Source organism: Rhipicephalus sanguineus, chromosome 10, assembly GCF_013339695.2.
Source record: "Rhipicephalus sanguineus isolate Rsan-2018 chromosome 10, BIME_Rsan_1.4, whole genome shotgun sequence".
Taxonomy (NCBI): domain Eukaryota; kingdom Metazoa; phylum Arthropoda; class Arachnida; order Ixodida; family Ixodidae; genus Rhipicephalus; species Rhipicephalus sanguineus.
Genome location: NC_051185.1, coordinates 10,705,290 through 10,723,953, shown reverse-complemented (window position 1 = coordinate 10,723,953; position 18,664 = coordinate 10,705,290). Strand labels below are relative to the sequence as shown.

The 18,664-nt window shown below is 48.2% G+C and overlaps 3 protein-coding genes across 3 annotated transcripts; 2 read left to right on the top strand and 1 right to left on the bottom strand.

Annotated features, from left to right (window-relative positions):
* LOC119372564 (uncharacterized) lies at window positions 1-479 on the bottom strand. The gene has a single exon (XM_037643041.2). It carries the CDS (start codon window positions 455-457, stop codon window positions 47-49), a length of 411 nt encoding a protein of 136 aa, XP_037498969.1. The 5' UTR covers window positions 458-479; the 3' UTR covers window positions 1-46.
* Window positions 480-5,201: 4,722 nt separating this feature from the next.
* Window positions 5,202-7,489, top strand: LOC119372431 (uncharacterized). The gene is made up of 2 exons (XM_037642910.2): window positions 5,202-5,541; window positions 6,208-7,489. The coding sequence occupies exons 1-2, from the start codon at window positions 5,248-5,250 to the stop codon at window positions 7,318-7,320; spliced, it is 1,407 nt and encodes a 468-aa protein (XP_037498838.1). The 5' UTR covers window positions 5,202-5,247; the 3' UTR covers window positions 7,321-7,489.
* Window positions 7,490-11,412: 3,923 nt separating this feature from the next.
* LOC119407015 (TNF receptor-associated factor 6) lies at window positions 11,413-18,490 on the top strand. Its single transcript, XM_037673836.2, has 2 exons — window positions 11,413-11,719; window positions 13,968-18,490. The coding sequence occupies exons 1-2, from the start codon at window positions 11,429-11,431 to the stop codon at window positions 15,090-15,092; spliced, it is 1,416 nt and encodes a 471-aa protein (XP_037529764.1). The 5' UTR covers window positions 11,413-11,428; the 3' UTR covers window positions 15,093-18,490.
* Window positions 18,491-18,664: the final 174 nt, after the last annotated feature.

Sequence of the window (18,664 nt, the reverse complement as noted above, 5' to 3'; positions counted from 1 at the left end):
CATGGCACCACTGAGCAGTATACACTGGGCTTACACGCCATCCATTTCAAGCGAGGAGATCATTGCCTACGTCCATGAGGATCCTGGTCAGAGACGGCGATGCTGGTTTGCTTCGACTTGCCACGCATATGCACGCCGTCGTCACCTCGATGCTTACGTTGCGACGCTGCTCCGGGTAGTAGACGGGATACATCTCCGTCACCTCGTGACACCGGAAGTCCCCCACGTTTCCGCAGAGCGAATCCAGGCAGTTGCAACGCACCGTGGGGATCTCGGGAGGAAGGCGAGCTTGGTCCTTGTCGACAGTCCTGGTGTACGTGCACAGCGCCCGTTCTTCGATCCTGCTCGATGTTGTTTTGGGGTCGCAGTTTTCGCTTACGTCATTCGTTGGTGCCGCTAAGATGCCTCTACTCGATATGTTGGTGACTGCGACGATTACGTATATACAGACGTTCATGTCTTCGATGTCAGTGAGGCCTCGAGACTTGTGACAAAGACCAGATGCTTGCCGAAGACGCTGTCTTTCCAGTACGGGCAATCCAGAACGTAGATTTTGGTTCTAGAACCGCAGGATACTGAATCAAAACGGTCACTAAGCTCAATTTTCTCTTGGCAACTGCACCGGTCTGTCTGCAGACCTGTTTGGCAATTGAAACTTTCCTCGCTGTGGCGTTCACGCTCTGTAATGCTGCTCATCAGACTCGGGCAGCTGGCAAATCATGCAGCGTTTTTGTTGGCCGTTCTGTGACGATGCGCCATATCACGAGCCGCAGTCTGTCTCTTTTGCGTAAGGCGTGACGGTGTTCCTCTTGACGTCATCGTGTGCAGGACGCAACAAACACCGGATGCACATCAACAGAAAACAGTAAGATCAATGAGATCAATGCACCCAACCTTTGAGCACTCTGGCGTTTATGTTACCTAAGCGGCGGATTCTGACATCGACCACTAATTCCACCTCCCCCCTGTTTCGCCAATCATCGGCTTCCGGTGTAACGGACTTAGAGAAGTACGTAAAACAGGCAAATAGTCCAGGCTGCTGTTTAAGCTTCTCGCGCCTCTTGAATCCTGCTATTCACGCTTGCTCAAGTTTCACACGACTGTAAAAAAACATAGTTTTACGTAAGCCATTTAGAGCTGGATAGATGACGAGGTAATTATTCCGAGAATTGATTAGCTCTATTTTGATGTATATGCTCACGATAGGCAGTACGCGTGCGCCGTGCCGGGGAAGTTAGCGGATCTGACGCGCTTCAGCGTTGTCTTGCAATGCTTTCTGCGTAATGGGGTCATTGGTGCGTGACCCGCCTCATTGTGCACGAAACTAAAACACATTGTTCTTGTGCGACGAAATGGAAGCACGCAGAAGCGCTTCGTTACTACGCACCGCTCCTCAGCGTCATTGCATACAGAGGATGAGGCTTCGGTGAATACGGGTGGGCCTCGCTATACATTGGTTAATTGGTTTTGATCCGCTGCATTTTTAATCTTTGGCGTTCCAAGTCGCTGGAATATCGATGCCATATGTGTATGAAAGAGGAAAGAGGAATTGTAACGATCGAATATCGGGCAGGTCGAGTCAAGTGTGCCACCTTTTTAATCAATGTGCAAAATCGAAGCCAGAACTGCTTTTGCTGCTTAGTGAACAAACAATTTTGGTCTGGCACCGAGGCAGTCAAAATAATGGCGGGAATTCACCGAAACTGAAGCCGGCGGAAAGAGCAGCTTATCCAAAAGAAATTGTCAGAGGCGGGGAACAAAAAAGAAAAAAATTCACAGCATATCTACGGGTGAATGATGAAGAGCTTGGGCGAAACTCCTGAAGCAATCATGGTTACACCGTGAAATCTTCAGTGGTTTTGCCCAGCAGTAATCAAAGCGATAGCCCAGTACATCATCAAAGGCGTGACAAACACTGTATATATATATATATATATATATATATATATATATATATATATATATATATATATATATATATATATATATATACATATATACAAGGAGGAGGAGGAAGGAAATGAAGGAAAGGAGGTTAACCAGACGCGCGTCCGGTTTGCTACCCTACGCTGGGGGGAAAAGATGAAGGGATTAAAAGAAAGAAAGAAGAGGGAAGAAGGCACTGTCAGGGTACATATGCACCTGTCCATTGAATGCCTACAAGCGGTCGTTCCGTTCCCCCTTCATTATAACGGCTTTATGGTCAATGAAGTGATGGATCGGTGATGGGTCGTAGTGGGATGTTTGCAAAGACGAAGTAGTGGGCAGTTTGAAAACGTGGTTACGCCGGACAACGGAGACGTGACAAGGTTAGACTAAGAGGAGCTTCGCCCCTAAAAAAAGAACTTGCGAGGCCCCTTATGCATTCGCCTAAGACGACTCGAAGGCGGAAGCCATCTTCTTCTTTTTCTTAGTCGATTTATTGATCCTCCCCGGCCCCCTTCCGAAAGCCTTCTTCATATGACGTGGTTTTGCACTGCCTCCAGGATCGGGGGCATTGCAAGCTTTCTGCACCTCACTTGGTTTTGCACTGCCTCCGTGATCGGCCTACCTTTGACCAAGCGACGATGTCATGTGATGACGTCACAAATTTTGGTGATCTGTGACGTCAGGATAACGTCATCGTGTGATGATGTGGAGGCGAAAATGCTTGAGGCCCATGTACTTAGATTTAGGTAGCCGAAATTTCTGGAGCACTCTACTGCGGCGTCCCTCATAATACTATCGTTGTTTTAATTGTACAACCCCCAAAATTATTATTAGCACGTGATGATGATTTTTTTTTTGCATCACTCGTGTTGACGCCGCAGACGCGGGACGCGTATGACACCGATGGTCAATTTTCGAATTTGATGAGGCCTTTAAAGCTTTCGCCATTATAATTTTGCCGATTGTGTACAAATTCATTCAGCCTGCAGCGTAAGTCCTCGGAGAAATCAGCAGACCGATTGTGCAAAGTAGTTTTCTGTGTAAAGTGTATAATTTATTGTAAGGTTACAAATACGCGCATTAGCATAAATTGCGGCGGCACCACCATGCAGAATATTGTCATGTGCTCCATACGCTCATGACATGTTTTCCGACGTCACTGGTGCGACCGATCTGATTGGCTTGTTAGTGTTTGCACTGGACGAGAAAATGCGAGTGGCAGGGTTTTTTAGCGGCACACAGGAACGCAGCGATCGATCAGAAAAGCACGGAGCACGATATCTGCAGTATTCCGTGCTCCATCAAAACGATCACGGAAGGGCTTAGCCCCGACAGCTCGGCGAAGAATGCGACGAGGATAAGCACGGCTTGGGAGGAGGGTAACTTAATCACCCGCAGCTCCCTTGATAGTTTACTCTATAGCTGTAGCCTAACCACTTAAATAATTAAAAAAAAGCCGTTTCAGTTATAAATAACACTTAAACAAGATAAAGAAAATGACATTTAGGATAACGGAGTGCGGCGGAAATCGCACACAGAAATAGCCTGACGTGAACATTTCGCTGGTTGATTCGTTCACTGTGCGCTTCCCGTGGACACCTCGACAAAGCTTTGAGAGAATGAACATTGGCCGTGTTAAACTTTCCTAGAATGCCTACTGCAAGTAAGGTTGTACAGTTGCGAAGTACCCACTGCGCCATACTTATTCATTTTGCGAAGTAGCGAAGTATACCCCTTATGCGCCCGAAGCAAGGCGCGCACGTACAGCAGCTGCAGATTTCGTCGTCTGGAAATAATTATTATCGTGTGCTGTGATATTATTGGTTTAGACGCCATGTTGGGACAATGTTATTTACAATGTAGGCGCGAGCATTGCTGGTATCCCGAATTGACAATTGTGTTACATAAGCTGAAATTTATATATCATGAACATATCAGCCTAAATTGTGTCCACGGCGAGGCGAAGACCTGTCTCAGCCCATTTTACGACCCGACTTCTTCTTGTACTTGAAAAGGTTCTCTTTCATTAAATTACGCTATTATCCACCGTCCTAGAGTGAGCATGCCGCGGACGCCACGGAAGCGACCGGTTACTTTGTGTTCTTTATCTGTAGTGCGTCCGAATTTGTTCACCCTCAATATTTCTGTCCCATACAAAGTGGGGCACACTCCTTCAAGGCGTATTGAGTTTTGTCATGAAAACGTTTCCGCTACAAGTAACAAATTATTACCGATCGGTGATGTGCCGCTTATTTAAGATAACTGCATCCTAAGCTCTACCTATTATTTTTTTTCGGCGCGCCCTAACTTGCCACGTAGGTATATAACTCTATTTAAAGACACACGTTAACATTTTTTCGGAGAGTCGTGCCTCCTGGCACTCCCCATAAGAGAGTATAACGATCTGTAAAGGTAAAACTCACAGAGTCTCTCATGCATTCACTTAAGACGACTCGAAGGCGAAAACCACGTTCTTTTTCTTCTCAGTCGATGTATTCATCCCGCTCCGCCACCATCCAGGAGGTTTCTGCGCATAACGTTGTTTTGCACTGCCTCCAAGATTGGAGGCACCTCACCTGGTTTTGCATTGCCTCCGTGATCGGACCACCTTTGACCAAGCTGCGATGTCACGTGATGACGTCATTATGTGACGTTACGTCACAGTGACGTCACGATGACGCCGTAATGACTCCACAAGTTTCGGCGATCTGCGGCGTCACCGTGACGTCATATGGTGACGTCACCACGTGATGATTTTTTTGCATCCCTCGTACCCGACTCCACGGGACGCCGACGGTCAAATTTCGCGTTTGATGAGTCATCTAAGGCTTTCGCCTTAATATATGGGCAGTAAAGACTCACCAAAAATATAACAGGCAATCTTTTTTTTTCTTAGTGCTGCACTGATTTCAGTCAACTCCATCCTTGCTTAGAATTTAGTCAGGCCTCCTTGAAGATGAGCATTGAATATCTCAAAGTGGTTGTTGTTGTGCCCATCCGTCGGAGGAAATTCCTCGAAATCCTAAATGGAAGAGTGAGACATCAGAAGCACTTTTGTGACCACACAGTTCCGCCTTCAGCTGCCGTGTAGGGACCTTTTCGAGTTGGCATAAGGAAGGTGCATGTATACAGATACGAGAAGAAGCAATCGTCTCCTTATCTCCGCAAGAGTCTGATTACGGCCTCTCGTCAACATCGCATACTCTTTAAAGGGGCCCTGTATACGTCTTACAGGCTGTGCCATTTTCGCCATTCCGCGATAGCCTATAAGCGAGCCTTTTCGAGACTTGTCTTGCGTTGGGCACGTACGGCTCTGCCATGCCGGAACTGGGCAAGGCAACGCTGCTCCGGCTGCAGGGCGGGGTCGACGGTGTCAACTGGAGGTCGACGCGGTTTGTTGCGGCCAATTTGCATCCGTACGCGTGTTCTCTGTGCGGTGTGATTCCCGGGAAGACGTTGTTGCTGCCCTGTGCGCACGCGTTGTGCGAGACGTGCAAGAATGGTTGCGTCGAAAACTGCACTCCGGCTGCCTGCCCGCTGGACGGCGAGTCCTTCGATGGAGATGACTGCACCGGGATTACGTTGCCCGCGAAGAAGATCAACGCGCTCAGGGTAAGATGCGCCACTTGAGTTATCCGTTATGATCGAGTCTCTCGCGCTGTGTAGGATGCCTGTGCAGTACAGAAACCAGGATGACTATCTTTTTCACTGCCGAGTGTAGCATAAATCACTAAATATTACTTCTGAAGTCCACCGTACTTAAGTCTCAGGGACGTTTGATACACACTCACACATTTTGTTTCATATGAATTGTTGTTCAATACATGTTATGAACATTTTAATACTAATGTGATATGTACATCGCGATTGAAATTGCGTAGTTGATATAAATGTGTAGTTTGCAATGTGAATACGCACTGTAATGCATAACAATTACGTATTACAATGCCACACATTATGTCTATGTTTATTTCACGAAATGTTCCTTGCCAAATGTAGCCAGAGCCGGAGCCCTTGTCAAGTTGGAAAGTGTCTTTGTGCTCCAGCCCTGGCATTTTGTCTTTTCTGTAATGACTGCATGCCAAATGAACTGTCTGTGTCTATGTCTATGTCTGTGCGTATGCCGGTGTCTATGTCCGTGTATATGTCTGCGTCGATGTCTGTGTCTATCTCTGTGACCTAATATACTGCTTTACGTTCTTTCACTTTCCGTGTCCCTGTCTTTGTCTGTGTCTCTGTCTATGACTTTCATTCAACTTTACGTTCTTTCACTTCAAGGCTCACTGCTGGAATGAAAACCTGGGCTGCCCGTTCGTCGACACATTGCCAGCTGTACTACGGCATTACGAACAAGAGTGCGCCTTCCACTTCGTGCAGTGCCCGAGGTGTGGCGCGAGTGTTAAGCATGCTGCCATGGTGACTCACTACAAGACAGGCTGCCACGGCAGTACGGAAGGCCCCTACCAAGGCGAGACTTCACAAGCTGACAGAAGCTTAAGGCCTCTAGATGTTGATGCTGCTATGGAGGAATTCAGATCACTATTGAAGAATCACTATCACGATCATCTTCCAACGATAGAGAGCAAAATGAATGAGATCACCGCGCAAATGACGAACCACAGTGCGCTGCTGCAGGAAATGTCTCGAACGCTGAGAAACACGCAAGGAACGATGAACTGTGAACAGCCGAGGGTGGAGGAACTTTCGACGATCCTTCGCAAGCTGCAGTGTCGGCTGGACACCTTAAATTCTCGGCACGAGCGAGACTCTGCGGGAGAGCACGAGCAGTTGGAACCGCCTGTACCTTGGCACATGGAGAAAAAACACATTCTTCGGAAACTAGAAATCGTAGCTGGCGAAATGCTCGTTCGTCTGGAGGATCTGCGTCAAGCATCTATTCGACACGGAGAATGTCCCGTCGCCAGGTGTCACCCCGACCGTCCGTCGTCTTTTAAAGAGTCTTCCGGCTTCTCTGTCGTAAGAAGACCTCGGGAGCACATGTTTCACAGGATCAATCTCAAGCACGATTCTGAGGGTCGCATTCTCAAGCACGCCCTTCGTGGTAAAGTGCTTGAGCTGATCTTGTGGCACTTGAAGGACGTGTTCTTCAGTGTCGCTATCGAAGTCAGGGAAAGTGACGACACGCTGGAAGTCCGGCTGAGATTGGCTGGTACCCTCGAATCGTCATCGCTAGAGTTCGACGTCTTGAGTGTGTTCCTGTGGGATAAGGACCGTAAGATGAACTGCCTCTTAAAGAAGACGGATGAGTCTGCCTATTCAGCTGAACCTACGGCGTGGCAATACGTATTTTGGCACAGCTACTCAGATCTCAAAAAACGTGGCTTCTTTGATGGCGGGGAGCTGGATTTTATTTTGGATGTGGTGGGCTAGCCGACGCTGTCTACAATTGCTGGTAAAGAGGTGCCCATTTGAATTTGTGTACCTTGTTTTCGTCTGCGCATCTTGATAAAGTAGCTTGGTATGTGTCCTTTTTATTGCGTTCGGTTTTTGTTTCTTGCTGTGTATCCTCTCGCAAAAGTTCTGGTACGTAATAATGAATTCCCGGCGTGTGTCTACGAATTATGACTATGAGATCATATGGAACTAACAGTGACTATAGATCATGAGTATAAATTATATGAGAACTTTTGTGAGAACTTTTTTAAGCACTTGACTGATGTCTTAGTGACATTATATATATATGTGTTTCATGTCTTTTCCTATAGACCATGTCTACGTATCATATTAGAACTTTTTTGAATGGTCGATTTTTGAAAAACACTTGACTGATTACTGCTTGACATTTGATGTTTCATGTCATTGACTATAAATCATGACTGCAGATGATATGAGAACCTTATTTAATGACAACATTTTAAAAACATTTGACCGATGTCTTTGCAACACCTTATGTTTCATCTCATTGACAATAGATCATATGAGAACAAAAAAAAATAAATAAATAAAAACACCACGTGACTTCTCAAGCGTGGCTGAAAGCGCGCGAGCTTCGTCTTTGCGGTGTTCACGTGACTCGGCCTCATTGCGTAACGCGGAAAGGGCTTAACAGGATACACATAAACAAAAGAAAAATGAAAGGAAGTTGAATAAATAAATAGAACAAGTACTTTCTGTGCACGCCTTTAAAAGGCCATATACGCTTTCGCCTTCAAGTCGTCTTAAAGGAGCCCTGCAACACTTTTTCAACATGATCAGAAAACGCTGCCGATCGGTAGTCGAGGCTCCTGAGAACACGCGAGCCAAACATTATAGCGCAGCACGCTGCCTGGAATTTACAATTAATTCACAAAGTCAGCAAGAAATCGTTTCATCTTCTCTCGACAAATGATGCCATATACCCAAATGACCACGTCATATACCCAATTTCACGATCATTGGCTGATTTGAGCATCGTGAGCTGCATAGTTACCATGGCCGCCGCGGGAGGCCACCACGTGACCACGCGCTCGCTCGCGATCACACTGAAAGTAAGCCGAGCGTTCGAAAAGAAAAGAGGTCGAGGTCATGTCGCGCGCGCGACGTAACTTCCTTTCCCCGCGACATGCCTCCCTGCTTAGCTTCCAGCGCGCTCGTCGTGGCGAGAGAAGAAAACAATTACAGCGGGCGACAAATCTCTAACTCCACTCGTACTTGACCGATTCTAAAAAGTTTTGCGGCGGTCGATTCGTGAGGCAATAAACCCCTCTAATAAAGCCATTTGATGGTTACTTGGAAAAGTGTTGCAGTGCCCTTTTAGGTCACAAGGGACCCCAGTAATTTTTAGATGGGAAGCATCTTATAGCGGAGTTCAATCCGGTGGTGGTGGTGGTGTGCGGCGTGACCACCCTTACTGCGCATGCGCTAACCCTCTCCACTTCCCCTCTCCCCTCCCCTACACTCCCCCTTACCCCTTCCCCTCTCAGCTTACCCTCTCCTCTTTCTCCTCCCCCTTCTTCCTCTCCACTTCCGCTCTCTCATCGCCCCCTCACCACTCCCCCTCTGAAACGCGGGCTCTACATGCCGAAACACTGCTTCGCATCGCCTCATGGTCCCCTTTAGCGGGAGATGGTGTGATTTTTCGTAGTCATTGTGGTATAAAGGGAAATTAATGTGAACGAGAAAACCACTCTGCACCGGTACGAAAGAAGGGAAATTGCTCGAGGGCCTCGCTTTTTTGTTAGACACAACTAATGAAACTAACAGACGATTAAGGCAAGGAAAGCATAAGGGACATTATTTACTGTTTCTTTAACTGTAATGTAATGATTCTGACCTAAACTGAAAGGAATTAAAGTGGGAAAAAAATCACCCTTTCCGTCGGTGGGATCTGAACCCACAACCTTCGAATTGCGCGCCGCCCTTGGGATACGAACCCATAACCGACATGACTCTCGAATGCCATCCGCCACGGTGGTCTAGTGGTTATGGAGCTCGAGTGCTGACCCGAGCATAGGCGGAGAGTACGGGGGGGCTGGGGGGCTTGGGCCCCCCCCCCCCCCGGACTGCCTCATGGGGGGGCTGAGCCCCCCCTGGCGCCGGCCCAGGGTATTTTTTAAGAGCTTGGCTTAGGTCCCCGGGTCGTCCTGTCTGGCAGCTATTTCACAGGAGGTTGTTCATGCCCGCTTCTTTTTAATTTCAGCCATTCAAAGTTCGGCACATGGGCCAGTGACAAGTCAAACATTCAATGGAAAAATGCCCCTCAAACGGATTTTTACGTGCAGAATATGTTGTGCTGACGAACAACTGAAGCGACGACTTAAGCTACGACAAATTAAAAAATTCACCGGCGATTACGATGCTGCCTAATTCTCTGAACGCAGCCTCGTGTTCGGGCAACGCCAGCTTTGGTTGAAGTTTTGACTATCCGCAGTTCTAGCAATTTAACATTAATTACATATTGCCATAGAAACTGCCAGCGCTCGAGTGCTACGCACATTATATACTCTGTGCATTGCAGCTGTCGCGAACCAAGTGAAACGCCCACAGCCCCGTTACAAGCGAAGCCAGCCGCAGTGCACGTGCCAGCCCTGCATGCGCACGAGCTCCGACCGAGGGGCCAGCGCGCGCGACAGAGGAAGAAAGCGAGGTTAGAGGCCAGTATCTCGTGATATCGACGAACTCCGCGTTCGCTCTCTTTCGTCGTCGTTCGCGCTATCGGTTACGCCGCCGACGCCAACGGCGATGCCGCTCAACGCAGGAACGGTCGCCTAAGAGCTGCGCTAATTTTCTTGAACCCCGTAGTGAATGGTTTTGAGAACACAAAAATGATACTGAGAATACAAAGCAATCACGACACAGTCAGTCAGTGAACGCTTTGGCACAAGCTTACTCGCCAATAAAAAAGAAAGCGGGTAATTTCTTGGTTGCCTACATATCGGTACCCTTCGACATGCCTGCTTATAAAAGTGCCGAGAAAAGATTGTACGCACTTTTGATTTATCAGTAAAGGGTTTTACTAAAAGTTCGGCCACCAATGAGCAACTCCATTACTCGTCCAGATTCATAACCGCAGCTTCGCACAAGGTGTAGTGGTAGCAAATGGTATTTGCTACTGAACTCACTGGCATATAATTAAAGCTTCCCGTGATATCGTAAGCCTACTGTCTCCTGTGTGGCGCATGTTTTAACAAAGTAAAGCCTAACCCCACGCATTGCGTGAATCGATTTTACGCGACGCAGTCAACGAAGGCGACCTTTTTCGCTTCGAGCCAAGAGTTACGAGGTGGAAATCTAGGGTCTTCCACTTACAGATCTTCATTATGATATCGCGGGCACCTTTAATTTGGAAGTTGGACTCCTCTCTCTCTCTCTCTCTCTCTCTCTCTATATATATATATATATATATATATATATATATATATATATATATATATATAGAGAGAGAGAGAGAGAGAGAGAGAGAGAGAGAGAGTGAGAGAGAAATGTGGAAGAGCAAGTCGGGCCCCCGCCCCCTCCGGTAAAATGAAAACTCTCCGCCTATGGACCCGAGGGTCGCGGGATCGACTCCCGGCCGCGGCCGTCGCATTTCGATGGAGGCGCAATGCTAGAGCCCCGTGTACTTAGATTTAGGTGGACGTTAGAGACCGCCAGATGGTCAAAATTTGCGGAGCCCGCCACTACGGCGTCCTTCATAATAATGTCGTGGTTTGGGACGTAAAACCTCAACAATTATTTCTGTGCACGCCATTAAAAGGCCATATTACACTCTCACCTTCAACTCCTCTGCACTGCTTAAAGGACCCTGATAATTTTTGATAGCATTTTTTTAAATTGAGGTGTAATAATTGTGGTATAAAGGGAGTCTAATGTGGGCGAACAAAAAAAAAAAAAAACTTTCCACCGGTGGGATACGAACCCATAACCGACAGGACTCTCGAATGTGCTCCAAGATTAGCCGTCGCCGACGCCAGCGACACGCGCTCGCCGCTCGCTCTCCGCAATCGATAGGGTTCTCCTCCTCGTTGCCTACGGGGCGCCGTCGGTACAGAAGAGAGTCGTGATGCCGGATACGTGCGCGGGGAAGCTGCTCCGGCTGCACGGTGCTCTCGGCGGCGTCAACTGGAGGCCGACGCGGTTCGCAGTGGACGGTCTTCACCCGTACGCCTGCTCGCTGTGCGGAGTGATTCCGAAGCACACGCTGCTACTGCCATGCGAACACGCGCTGTGCGAGACGTGCAAGAGCGGCAGCGTCGAGGACGACGGAGGCGTCTGCCCGCTCGACCAAGAGCCTTTTGTCGAGGACGAGTGCGGAAGGATCCCCTTGCCGCTCAGGAAGCTAGGCAGTCTCAAGGTCAGTATGTCGATATCTCGAGCGCGATTTCGACAGAAGGGGAACTTAAGACCTCGTTTTCTTTGTTAGACTGAACCTTAATGAAAACCAATAGACAGTGAAGCCAGGGGCGGTATAGGGGCATGCTATAAATGTTAAGAAATTAACGTGGATGAAAAGACAACTTGCCTCCGGCAGCGACCGAACCTGCAACCATCGAATAACGCGTCCGATGCTCTACCGATTGAGCTACAGCGGCAGTCGTCCTCCCGTACACTTTAGTGGGTATTTCTGTGCACGTCAACCTGGTATAGTGTTCGTGACACGCCGGTAAACGCGAAAGAAAAAAAAAGAAGCAAGAACTGTTTGTTGCATAAAATTTTGCCTGATAGTTTTAGAAGTAGGATCCGCATGGCGAGCAGGCAAATAACATTATCGGTGAGCGGCATTGCGATAAAAGCATTTGCCGGTAAACACGGCATCAGTCGTCTATAAAGATGAATGACGCAAGGCCACTGATTGTATACACGTGTGGTACAAAATTTTTTAATGTTTAATGTTTTGACGGCGGAGTTCCCTCTATTTGTAATCGATGTTTCTTTATTTGCGTATCATATCAGCATAGGCTTGCGCAGGGTTTCCCTCTGGGGGGGGGGGGGGGGCGAAGGTTCGTCGCGGCGCCCCCCTCCCTATTAAGTCAGTGTATACGGCGCAGACTTTGCGCCTCCCTCTTCTAAGGTGACCAGGGGGGCCGGCCGCACCCCCCCCTCTGCACACGCCTATGATCATCATCATACACTTGAACACTTACACTGGTCTCCGCTCTCACAAAGGGACGACTGGCAACAACCCTTCTTGCTTTTCTGTGGCGCGCCGTGGGCATATATATCCCATGCGACGGCCAGACGGGCCGCGTCGCCCGTAGTTTGTCGATCGTATAAACTGGGTTTGCCCTATACCATAGCCTCCGGGCTTTGTGCCCTGAGTTCGATCGGGTTCATATTGCACCAGAGATATCAGGCAGAGAGAATCGCCGGTAATATTGCAAGTCGTAAAGCAAACACGCGGGGCTTCCCTGATGCGAACTAATTTGCAATGAAGCGTTGTTATCAAAATCGGTGTATTTTACGTTACGCCTCGTGACATCGGCACCTTGAACAGACGTGTATGATTGTCGTGCATTTCCCAGTAGCGCCTTGCATCCATGACGTACGTTCGCGTACTCATTATTTACGATGAACCAGCATTAACCATTGTAATCGTAATTTGGACTACTTCCCCGTTAGAATTTTATCCTCGTTGCAAATGTTTCACGAACAACACGAGCCGCGACTTGTAGTGCTACTATGTCGAGCATCGTACAAAAACTGAGAAAAAAATCCGTTTCGCTCGAAGGGCGAAGCCTTCACTACAGTAGCGAGGTTTAGCGTCGCTCCCCGAACAGTATTCTATAACTAGATACACGAGAATGCGACGTAGGCAGGTGAGCCATGACACCTGGCACCATTAAAAGCTCTAGCTTACCTTGCAAGGCATGTGAGGACACTCCGCTGCCTGTAATGAGCACTGGCGCCTATACGCCAACGAAATTTCAGATTGTGTGTCGTGTAATATTGTAGTTCATGGGTAAAAAAACAGCACAAACCAGACGATTAACACAAGGAAGACACGGGACAGAGTGCTGACTTCAACTAACGGTTTATCCTTCAACTAACGGAAGACATGGTTTAACGTGTCTTCCTTGAGTTAATCGTCTGGTTTGTGCTGTTTTTTTACCCATACTATGCATCACCAACTAGCCTGCCAGCAAATGTTATTGAAGTAATATTGTAGATAATTTTTAATTTCCTAAGTACATTTAAAATAAAACACACTGTCAAATAAATATTGTACGACTGCTGTTTGCGTGCAGCCACGTCAAAAATTCGAACGGATAATTCAGATAGGACCATTAAACTATAGAGTGAGAAAATTTGGCGTACGTATAAGATGACGTCGACCTAATGTGCGCGGCATACTAATGCATTTAGCGCACAAATGAATTGGTGTATATGAAATGTCACGGTGACGGCGGTAAAGATGGCGACGATTGCACTGGCACCGCAATAAAATAAAATCAGGCTCAAAGCCGTCGGTCGTGTCATGACGGCTTCCTTTTTTCTGCGCTCCACATAGTTGTTCTGACAGCTTTTGCGCCGAGCTGTCCATCGCTTGCAAAGTTAAGGGCATGATATTTATCGTCTCGCTTTTTCTTTTCTTTTCGTTCAAGGCTCGCTGTTGGAATGAAGCCCAAGGCTGCCCCTTCGTGGACACCCTCCCGGCTCTGCTGCATCATTACGAGGAAGAGTGCAGCTTCCACGCGGTCGAGTGTCCGAGATGCGGCGAGGTAGCCCTACACGCCAACCTGGTGGCGCACTACAAGGCTGGCTGCCTCGGCCGCGCGCCGTCCGTGACGGACGACGAACCACCGCGTTACGACAGCGTCCTCAGAGTCAGCGACATCAACGCCACGCTGGGAGAATTCAACGCGCTCTTGAGCCAGCTGTACCAGGACCAGCTACCGACCATGGAAAGCAAGATGAACGAAATCACCGAGCTGGTGACGAACCACGGCACTCTCCTTCGGGAGCTCTCGCAAACGTTGAGAGAGACGCAGCAGAGTCTGACTTGCAGACAGACGGAAGCGGCGCAGCAACTCGCCTCCACGTTTGACGAGAAACTCCAGTCCCAAGTGGACACGCTTTGCGCCAGGCTTCGGAACATTACGCCGGAAGAAGAGCGAGGAGCGCCCATGCCTTGGTGTCAAGAGAAGAGGCACGTACTTCGAAGGCTGGACGTCATGGTCACCGAGTCGCTCGGCTACTTGAGCGACCTGCGCCACGCGACCGTACGGGACGTCCCGCATCTAGTAGCCCGATGCGAAATGGCATGCGACCACAAGGAGAGGGCGATAGTGGACCCGCTTTACTCGTCCGAACTGAGACTCTTAGAGCGCTTCACCTACTGTCTGAACCTTAAAAACACCGACAAAATAGGTCACGATTATAAGCGTTCCGGAAGAAGGGTACTGGACGTGGTGGACATGTGGCACTGTAAGGACCTGTACTTCACGATCGCCATCGCCCTCGATGATAATCCGGGCTGGTTCGAAGTGTGCGTTCAACTGGCCCAAACCGTTCGGATCTCTCGTCTGAATCCTTTCGTCAGAAGCGTCGAACTGCAGGACAAAGATTGCAGGAAATGTCGCTACTTGCAGGAGGCGGATCCCAATAACATGTCAGGTCATCGCTCGAAATGGAAAAACATATTTCGCACTGACTACTGGCAACTGCTAAGGGATGGCTTCTTCGATGGTGGAGAGGCAAATATCAATGTCACCGTTTGCCATGTTTAGGAGCATTTTACGGTACTTCTGCTTGTTAGCGACAAAGAAAGAATGAAAAGGTCGGGAAACTGGCGACCTCTTTAGGCTCGTTTCGAAAAGTTCGAGGGGATCACCGCGACGGTCGGACTGTAGTGTTTTACAAAAATACTTCGCAGATGCCTGCCAATCATGCACAGCGAAGTTGTATTAGTGGGTCCTCGTAACCTCCTTAAGTACGAAGGGTCTATTTGCTAAGTCTTTTGCCGTGAATCCTCGATAGATAAATCGCGGTCCCTGGTCCACCTTATAGGGCTCCGCTGCAAGGTTCGTTGCTGCCTGCGCCTTAACATAGCCGACAAACCGACCTTTACCAATAACGCGCAGCCGTTAAGTCACCGTGTAAGTAAGAAACATTAAGAAATCGTGCAAAAAAGATGTTCTCTGATGGTATGCGCGTCAATTACGTTTAAAGCGAAAAATTTAGTATTCCAACGTAAGTCACATTGCTGACTGATATTGAACACGCCGCAACAGCAGGCTTTGGTCGCACGAAAATATGTGTTGAGCTTTACTGAAGAGAGTCGGTGTGAAAATTTAACCATCACAGCTGCAACATCGCTAAACAGTACGAGAGGATTACGACGGCCGCCGTAGTGGAAATCACCGGATTAACTTTGACACAATGTGGTTCTTTAGAGTCAACGCTAATCCCGGTACGCGAGCATACTCTAATTCCGCCTCCATGAGTACGCGACTCTGCGGTCGGGATTCGAACTCACGACCTCATGCTCAGCAGCGCGACGCCGTAACCACTGAGCCTCTGCGTAGCGGGGGACTGCGATGAAAGTGATCGAGCCGGTTCGATTGCGGGAGCTGCGAAAGTGTGCGATAAGAATGTTGCAGTCTTGCTGGCGTGCATGGTTCTAGTTTATTCAAGAATAACGAAGGTGAAAATACATCACGTGTGATGTTGCCTGTATGGATGGGTAGCTAGTCTTGGCTCTGTTAAGAGAGCATCTCGCGATAATATCGGAACCTCGATGGGAAGATCGAAGTTTCGTCAAATCTTCAGAATGTTGAGTGCAGTGAGACTCGAAGTGTTTTGCGGAACATCAGGCGCCGCAAACGTTCACAGCGGTGGGCCAGCGTTCTGCGCGTCCACGCCTGTTGACTTGTATCTTTTAAGCAAACTTGTCTTCCTATACAAGTGCTTCATGTCGGCCTAGTTGGTGAAGCGTGGCTACAAAATAATGGGAGCAAATGAGGACGTACACAGACGGAGGAGACGGGACCAGCGACACGTCAAGAAAAAAAAAAGAAAAGAAAGAAGATAATTGTATCGGTAACGCGTCCATAGCCTTGTACAGCTCAGAAGGTTCTTTGTTAGGACTTCAATCAAGACAGAAGTTCAGAGGAAGGTGGATCTTCAACAAACAGCGCAGAAGTGGACTACGTAAAAAGAAGGGAACGAAGGCAAGCGCATCAGTTATGTGCTAGGACATGTCCAGAGAAGCAAGCACCGTGCAAGTGCGAGGGAAAACATAAAAAAAAAACGTGTTGAATGTGCCGACGAAGTCGTGTATAGTGTTCCCCTCTCTTGCGGTTTCAAATATGTTGGTCAGACAAGCCTATGCCTGAACGTCAGGTTAAGAACACATTTTGAACGTGCAAAAAAAAAAAAAGGAATGAGGGTTTCCTTGCCCAGCATTGTGATCAGTGCGTCTGTACCTACTCCCGTGTTTCACCGAACTGCGGTCCTGGCAAAACATGCGAGTGATCAGACAAGAGTTATCATTAAGGCCTTGGTTATTGCTAAGGGAAACTGTGTCAGCCAGCCCGCGGTTGCCTTGACCCCAAAGAACTGGCGTTTCTTGACTGCGAAAACCACGGCACACACCTCTGACATGCAAAAGAAAAAAGAAAAAAAGAGCAACACTTGCCTTTGTTCCCTTCTTTCTCCGTTGTCCGCTCCTGTGCTGTTGATGATGAACTACCAACTAGCCCAATCTCAAACTTTGATGAAAAACCTGTTGAACAGAGAATGTTGCCGGAGCCAAAGTTTCCACACTTTGACATGAAAGTGAAAACCATTATGTATTTTCTTTGTGTGATCATTTATGTGTGCTGTTAAGCGCATGGCGCCTCATGTCTAGTGGATTATGTATACGAGTTGCGACGCCTGATGGAACAATTTATAATGGGGCTCACCCAGTATCTTACATGTCTCTCTATGTTCTAACTTACGACTCTCATATTAGGGTTGTCTTCCTATACGAATGTTCTTTAGTGCATGCGAGGTCTAGAGACTTTCGAAAAAAAAAAAGGTTAAACTTCGACTTCTTTTGGTCTTTGTGTGTACTATATACTATAAGCTTCCATACTTGTATTATGCATTGCAAAACAATATTAATAGTAATTTTTATGGTTTTATGTGCCAAAACCACGATGAGATTATGAAATGCGACCGGCGTGGCCGGGAATCGAACCCTCGACTCCGAGCTTAGCAGTGTGAAAAACGATGGAAACAGTGAACGACGTACGCGCGGCGACGACTTCCAACAAGTTTACTGCTGACGAAACGACCATAACTATGTACACTGTATTGCGGGAACACTATAGACAGTTTTCGTCGAAATATATAAGGGCAAATGTTGTTGCTGATGGTTGCGATCTTTTAGTTGCTGTTGTAAAATATCGTTCGCTCGCGCCGCACCTGTGCTCGGTGCGGCGACGCAGACGTATATATAAGAGTGGTTTGACACTAAGGCGCTGTTGTCTAATATCGGTGTCAGACGGTCACTTCTGATCGCGATCGGGCCTGGTCCAGATATAATTTCACGATTGTGAAGTTATATCCTTGTGCAACTTCTTTACGCGAGTTGCACTAGGGAGCTGGTCACTGTTGAGGAATTTGATCCTGATCAGGCTCGATCGCGATCAGCAGTGCACCGTGTGACACCAGTATGAGACGCAAGCACGCTAACATCTGCAACCCATAAGGTTTGAGGGGGAGTGAAATATAGGAGAGGAAAGGCCATCTATAGAGATGATTACCCATACCACTATGTAGCGGCTGTGCCCATACACCACCGAATGCCAGGTCGGGGTATCTCTTCCACCTTTAGAAAAAGCGGTGGTGGCCCGGCGCCACTTGGAATCGAACCCAGAACCTCCCGAATTGTAGGCGAACGGGCAACCGACTTCACCAGTACTCCTGTTCGCGGACACTGGTTTAAAACTCCTTTCCCTTTAAATTTTAGATGTGAAGCATCTTATAGCGTAGTTCAATCCGGTGGTGGTGGTGGTGTGCGGCGTGACCACCCTTACTGCGCATGCGCAAGCCCTCTCCACACACCTCCTCTCCATCTCCACTCCCCATCTCCCATCCCCCTCTCCACTTCCCATATCCAATCTCCTCTCCCCTTTACCCCTCCCCACTTCCTCTCTCCCCTTTCCATCTCCCCTTCCCCTCTCCGCTACCCCTCTCCCCTTTCTCTCTCTCTCTCTCCTCTCCCCCTCTCCCATCCCCTCTCCACACCCCCTCTTAAACGCGGGCTCTACATGCCAAAGCGCTCCTTCGCATCGCCTCTGGTCCCCTTTAG

Coding starts and splice junctions, on each gene's coding strand:
- LOC119372564 (XM_037643041.2), bottom strand. CDS start 457: ATGAACGTCTGTATATACGTAATCGTCGCAGTCACCAACATATCGAGT.
- LOC119372431 (XM_037642910.2), top strand. CDS start 5,248: ATGCCGGAACTGGGCAAGGCAACGCTGCTCCGGCTGCAGGGCGGGGTC. Junction 5,542..6,207: donor AGAAGATCAACGCGCTCAGG/GTAAGATGCGCC, acceptor TTTCACTTCAAG/GCTCACTGCTGGAATGAAAA.
- LOC119407015 (XM_037673836.2), top strand. CDS start 11,429: ATGCCGGATACGTGCGCGGGGAAGCTGCTCCGGCTGCACGGTGCTCTC. Junction 11,720..13,967: donor GGAAGCTAGGCAGTCTCAAG/GTCAGTATGTCG, acceptor TTTTCGTTCAAG/GCTCGCTGTTGGAATGAAGC.